The sequence below is a fragment of the Corvus brachyrhynchos genome, unplaced genomic scaffold (assembly GCF_000691975.1).
Source record: "Corvus brachyrhynchos isolate BGI_N302 unplaced genomic scaffold, ASM69197v1 scaffold202, whole genome shotgun sequence".
NCBI lineage: Eukaryota > Metazoa > Chordata > Aves > Passeriformes > Corvidae > Corvus > Corvus brachyrhynchos.
Window position 1 is genome coordinate 3,300,254 of NW_008238132.1, and position 6,971 is coordinate 3,307,224.

General features: G+C 41.4%; 1 protein-coding gene across 1 annotated transcript in view; it reads right to left on the bottom strand.

The window, feature by feature from the left end:
- Positions 1 to 6,545, bottom strand: part of OLFM4 (olfactomedin 4) — a 23,682-nt gene extending 17,137 nt beyond the window's left edge. Inside the window, 3 exon segments of the mRNA XM_017733667.1 lie at positions 399 to 551; positions 4,179 to 4,256; positions 6,470 to 6,545. Of these exon segments, the coding sequence (XP_017589156.1) occupies positions 399 to 551; positions 4,179 to 4,256; positions 6,470 to 6,520 (282 nt within the window). The 5' untranslated portion in view covers positions 6,521 to 6,545.
- Positions 6,546 to 6,971: the final 426 nt, after the last annotated feature.

Sequence of the window (6,971 nt, forward strand, 5' to 3'; positions counted from 1 at the left end):
TCTTTCCCTTCACTGCCTTCTCGCAATCTGACTGGTTTGATACAAATAATAACACATGAAAGAGCAGGAGGCTTGGCTTCCTGTAGCATCATGTAGCAATCCCAAACTAATAAAACTGAACCAAAAGAGGAAAACCATAACCATTCTTCCAAAACATACCATATGCCTCTAGCTGAAAAGGCCTAGAAAAGAGACCTGAGAATATTCAAATGTATGATATGCTATTACAATGTCAAAGATCAGAGATTTAATCACCTTTCTCCTTGTTCTTACAGAGCCCTCTTTCCAACTGTTTGAAAGAGAGACCACAGATAAATGCTAATTGCTGCACTTTTTCATAGGCAACCATTTATCCGAAAAGATGCAAGTGTTGTTTTTAAGACAAAAGAACACCTTACTTTAGAAAGCTCTGTCTCAAACTTCTCCGAGAGTGTTGTCACTAGAATTTCCAATTGCTCAGCCTTCTGCACTGGAAAGGTGGTATCCGGCAAGTACACGGAGCACTGACAGGTTCCCTCATCATTCACAGAGCCAGACACATTGGCAAAGAGCTGCAAAAATAAATTGGTAAGAAAAAAAGTGTTAACATTCTTCTCTAGAATCAGCACCTAATAATTTCTGGAAATAATAGGAGTTGTGCCAATCACAAAATCAACAATTTCTTTACTAGTCATCTTCCACCTTCTTCCAAGGAAGTCAAAATATCTAGCAATTTCTATGACTCATCCTTACAAATCTCTCTAAAAATAGTTAAATATTGCTTTAAAGATTTTACCATTGGAAAAACAGAGGCATATAATAGTCCTTACTTTCCCAGTCTTGTGGACAATGTTCCTAAGATAATGAAATACCTTTTCCAGCAGATAGAAAAGCAGGCAATAGCAGGAAAATAATAATGTAGTAAGTTAGGTCTTACAGCTACTATTCTGTTCATCTAAATTGGTCAAATCATTTAGTCATTTACATCCAAAGAGAGGAAAGCACTGAAATAGAACTAGTAACAGGGAAGGTTTTGAAAAGAAAAATCTTTCATTTGAAGATTTGCAGCCAGCCACAGCAAACAGACATGTGCATTTAATTATACACCACTGAAAGGTGATAAATTTAATAGGCAGGTTTGGCCTAGGGTAGAGATTCTTATTTTGCTACAAAATATTGCTCATAAGACCCACACATCACAGCCCGCCCATCCATCCTTGTGGATAGTTGGCAAAGCTCTTGCCCATGAATTGCCTGTCCCAGTTGTCTGCATGCTCACAGCACCATCACTGAGCAATGTGCATGAGGTACAGAAAGGTCAGGGCTGGCACCTCCTGATCTCACCATAATTTACAGCCAAGGCACACTGCATTCTATAAACACCAGGCTGAATACTGAGTGTGTTCGGAGCAGTTCTTTTCTGTTTGTACACAAAATCTTTCCAATTCATAAACCTATCAGGAATTTATTAATAAAGATATTTGGTGTTACTTTAAAATATTCTGGCACACACTTCAATGCAGCTGCATATTTTAAAACTGCAGACTTGCTCTTTAAACTCACTTCTTTCTATAATCTTTTTTCCTGCCTTGCAGAAATCCCAGTGTTATTCATGTGTTCTCTCTTTTTCTCCCCCTCTTGAAAATAAACAAGCAAACAACAAAACAATGTCCTGAGAGCTGGCATTTCAGCACTTCTTCCCTTGCTTTTCCACAGTGGATTCAACTAATGTCCTCACTGAAAAACCAGCCCAGGACACACAGTGATGGCCAGCAGCAAAACTGTCTTAATCTGTGAGCCCAAAAAAAGGAGCAGCAAGCAGCAATGATCCCAGTTCACACTTCTGGCAACCTCTTTACTGCAGCCACAACAAACAGCATGCATCTCATTTTGGAAGAAAGCGTGGAAAGTCATTTTATCTGTGTTGTTCAAGTACCATGGGCCTTAAAACTTCACTCAGACTGCTGAAGACATTTAACATGAAAGGAAGCAGAGAAGTATCTCATGGCATTCCAGAACGTCCCAGCACATAACTTCCATTGATTTCTCTGCCAGGCAGGTTACCAAAGCACTTTTGAAAATCCCACTGAGAACACATTATGTCTAAGTTTCCCAGTATTTTTGAAGATATGGCTATCAGTATGTAAATTACTATGAAAAATAAGTTCCTAAGTCACCTAGATATTTTCTACACCTCCGAGTCCTCAGCACATGGACATGGTTGGGATGGCAAGTCAAGTTGCTCAGTAATAACATACAAATGGATGGGAGAGACCAAAAGAATAAATAAATGTGGCTTAATGAGTATATGGGAGCTTCTCTGAGACTGTTGCACACTGGCATGCTAATTTTTGTGTGGAAGGTATTGTGTTCTGTTCTTTCTGTGCATAACACAAATATGAGTACATGTATACAAGAGAGAGTATGCTATACATTGTACAGCATAGTGTCTGCTATACCTTTGTATGCATTATACACTCTGCTGTAAGCTACAGTCTTGACTGTATATACCAATCAGTTTTCTAGACTTACCATGCCTATTGTGCTAAAAAAAAATTCATAAATGTATTCAGGTATCTCCCAAAAAACCTGCAACTCGTGCTTTTAACCTCCCTATGAAAAACAATCATTATATTTTAACATTTGAGTTAGGAAGGAGCTTTGAGTTGAAGGAAGAGATTCACTGCAGTAACCGCAGCTGATATTGAAGCCAACAGACAGTTTCCCCAAAAGAGTAGACAGCCTGGGCAGACAGGACTGCTTCCATTCTTCCATTGACATTACAAGCATTGGGATCAGGATGTTGACAAGACCAATAAGCATTGTTTAGTTAAAAGCCCCTTGGGTCAATAAGTGCTTCAATCAAAATATAATACCAGCCAAATTACAACCATGTAACAAAAATGTCTTCTGTCATCCTGTAGAAAAATGCATGAGATGGACTGCTACTTTTGATGGAGTTGTATGGTTCTTAAAGTTTAATAATTTATACAGAATGCTTAAAAGAGAGCAAACTGTCCTAGCCTACAGCAAGGACTTGACAGCAACATTTCACTCTGCAAAATTAAGCTGTTACATATACATATTTGAAGCTATGAGAAATGCTCTTTTTCCACATCCCTTCAAGTTAAGAAAGGGAGTAGGAGCGAGCAGTTACTCAGTTTTCTGAAAACCAGGAAATTTGTCACTGTAGCCTAGTGACATTCACAGGTCTGAATCAGCTATTTGCTCATCCTAAGACAGAGATCCACAGAAAGCACACGACAGGGCCACAGCAGGGGCAGAAGCTACCTCAGCTGGGCAAGGAGATGGATAAAGTTTGGGTCCTGCTCATCAGACTCTCAGAAAGAGAATCTTGACTCCATTTCACTTTTGAAATGCTCTACTGGAGCCAGAGACTCAACTCTGTCTCAGAAGAGGTCCCTTCACACATCCCATATGCCCCACTGGGCTTGCCTGGACACACAAAAGATCTGCTGTGAAGCTGTCTACCACTGCCAACCGAATCTGGACCTGTGCTTTGGATGAACTCTGTTTTTGACTATAATTTGGAAGACCATACAGAGCAAGTGTGACCCGTTGAATCTGCTCCAAAGCAAATATGTTATTAAACAGTCACTGATAGAGAGAGGGAAGGAAACCAAACCCTAAAATCTGCAGACTATGGACTTAAGCACTCTACCAGAAGGCACAGAAATAAGATTCATGTCCTTCTACCATCAAATAGCTGATAATGTTTTAACTAGGTAGAACAGGGAGAATCAAGATATTCTCACTCCCAGCAACCACAAGTGGACTCTCCTCAGAAGATACTTTCAAGGCCCTGGTATAGTTTATGACAGAAGACTTCCTCCAGGAAGACTGGAATCACCAAACTGTTTGTCATACTGGCAACAAATCCCCAGGGTCCCATCTGTTTCATGTCTGGGGTCCAGTTCAGTAGTTACAAGGTTAATGCTAAAGTTTTGGATCTGACTTAAGGCACTGAATGACATGGTAACAGTAGTGATGAATTTGGAGATTCACTACTTCCTAAAGTACCGGATACACAACACATAAATGCTTTTTCCAGGGAGCACAACTGGTTTACCTGTGTCAGAGTCAAGTCACTAAGTGACTGTGTAGCATCTAAAGAATGGGACAGAAGTTCCTAAATTTGATCTTTTCTGGACAATATTGAAGGCTAGTAATGTTTATACCTTTGGGGTAGTCTGCAGTTTGCCATTCGTATTCCTAGGTTGCGTCAGATACGGAAGCATTGTACTGAGATAAGCAGTCTGAAAAACAAAGGAAAGACTTTTTTAGTGTGATTTCCTGCATAAGGCACCATCCCTTCCCCACCAGTTAGCCCTCATCCTGCAGCTCCAAAGCACTTTGATTTTATTATGGGAGCAATCCTGAGCAACTGTAAAATTTCTGGTCTGCTGCTGAGGTGACAGTTTCCCTGGGCACAATGTCACTTCACAGACACCTCTTCTTGAAGAAAGGCTCTGTGTGACCAGAGCAAGGCAGGGGACACTCAGCCTGTCCAGGAGGTGTGAGCTGAGGCTGTGACAGGCAGCCCTGGCAGATCGCACGGCATTCTAAAAGGACAGTGCCATGCCCCTCTGCCCTAAATCCAGAGAATACTGTCCTCCCAGCAGGGATGTCCCCTCCTCACCACCCAGCTCATGCTCCAGCCTCTAAGCAGAGGACTCGCTGCCCCTTTCACACCAAGCTGTCAGGCTGTGAGCTGTGATGGCTGGGGAACATGACCCACTCTGCTACTAGCACCATGGAAGTGACAGCATCCAACTGTGGAGAGGGAGCACTGGGAGAAGACGCCACACTGCCAAGGATACAGCCAGATCCACCGTGGGAGCCTTTTATGTAGTAAGACTATATACACCCCTTTAACTTCCATCTGTGGCTGCCACCTGCCTTCCTGCCACAGCAAGGACAGTGACTGTAACCCTGGCACCGTACTGGGGGTTACCACATTCCCACACAGTGTGAAGAGCACGGTGCTTTCCCATGATGCAGCACAGTCACCCATAATGGGATCTCACCAAAACCAGTGGCAAACTGGGAACTGGAGCAAGACACCCTCAATGTCAAATGGCGCAGCAGACGGAGCATCAAATGGACTTCCCCTGCAACAGGACACTCACAGCTGGGTCTTCCTGCATTTCCCAAATCCCAGCTGGAATCCTATTCCTGAGCCAGGGAATGGTGGGGAAATCCAAATGGCCAGCAAAGGGCAGGTCTGTTAAGTGGCACAGTATAAACAAGCTTTGTGGGACAATTTGTCAAATAAACCCTCTTGAACAGGCACTTGTGTGCTCATACAATTACACTGATCGTGATGGGCAGCTGGTAGCAATTAACAGTGTTAGGGCAGAGAGCATCACAAATTGTGCAAATTACACAGACTGAAGACTAGCTTAAAGCTAAGCAGACTAAGGAGGAATTTCTCCCCTATTGAGCTTTCTACCCTCAGCTTATCAATACATATTTACACCTCCATCTTGAATTTTGCAACTTTTCATTCCTTGAGCAGATAAAGGCAGCTTCCCAGGAGGTGTTAACTTCACTGCCTGCATCCACAACACTCCTAAACTCCAAAAAATGTAACTAGGGGCACACAGGAATTCTCTGGTTGGTGACTAAACCAGATAAATCAGAAAGAATTATTGGGAGCCAAAATGGTTTTTTCCCAAATTTTAATTAATAAATACCAAAAGGCAGTCATTTTCAGCCAAACAAAACCAAAATGCTTTGCTTCATTTGAAAAAGCTCTTAACCTATTAACAAACTTTTTTTCTAAAAATTTGAACCCCCATTTTTAATTAAAAAAAAATTTTAAAAGACAGTACAAAATCAAAACTATCTTTTACTAATAAAATTTTTTGCTTAAAAAAAGTATTTTTCAAAGTTTTCTCCCTTCCCCCCTGAATTTGATGTAGCTTTTGTTTGGGCGTTACTGTGGGTTTTCTTCTGATTGATTTGTTATGCTTTGAATTTCTCTCTTGCCCAACCAGATACAGTTTTTTAGGGAAGAGGGAGAGCATCCAACAATAACCAACCAATGTGGCTTTCATGTGCCTGGTCACAGAGTATGACAGCAATCATGCAGCTGGGAAAGCTCCCACCTCCCAACTCCTTCCACATCAAAGATGTGGATCTGTTCCTGCTATAAGCCCTTGCTAATTAATTAGAAGCTACACAGAGCATTTAATATCCACTCAGATCCTCACTGGGAGTTGCACTCATCTAACCAAAGGCAGAATTTGACTCTGACTTTAAACCTGTGCCTCAATTTTACATTTATTACCCAGTCCCTATACATTAGTTGGGGGGAGGATGGAGGAATTCTTTAAACTTTCTCCATGCAGAGATCTCAACATTTGTCTAATCATTTTCCAGTAACCTTAAAAGAATTTTCAGCAATCTAAACTATGTGAGATGACAAGAAGGCACCAAAGCTCAGGTTATGAGACCCCCATCTTACCTCTTCTGCAGCTGTTGTCGTCGTCCCAGCCACAGCACTCATGCTCTGCATGAGGAGAAGCACAGCCACCTGTGTGTGCTTCATCTTCTCAGCCAGCAGATGTGACAGCAAAGGGAGAAAGGATGTATTTTATAGTAGAGTCTGGGGATTTCCCCAACCAACCCTTAAGGAACTTGCATGATATTTTTACAGGTTTTGGGTAAGTGATGTCATAAACTCATACAATAACCAAATTACTAACGCACAAAGAAAACATAAGTTACCATCATAAATTAACTGTGTCCAGTTTTCTAACAGGAAACCTTTCCCATGGGGTACAGTATCTGATCTTAATCTTGGTTCTACAGAACATCAGGTGCTTATTTGCTATGAGAGGCAAACAGGCATTTTCCTTACAGCGACTCAATCATAAAAATTCTTGTAGATTCTTTGAAGATTCCATCAAAGTTATGCAGACAATACAGGTCTTTGTGGTATTTATTACTTCTTATACATACAGAGA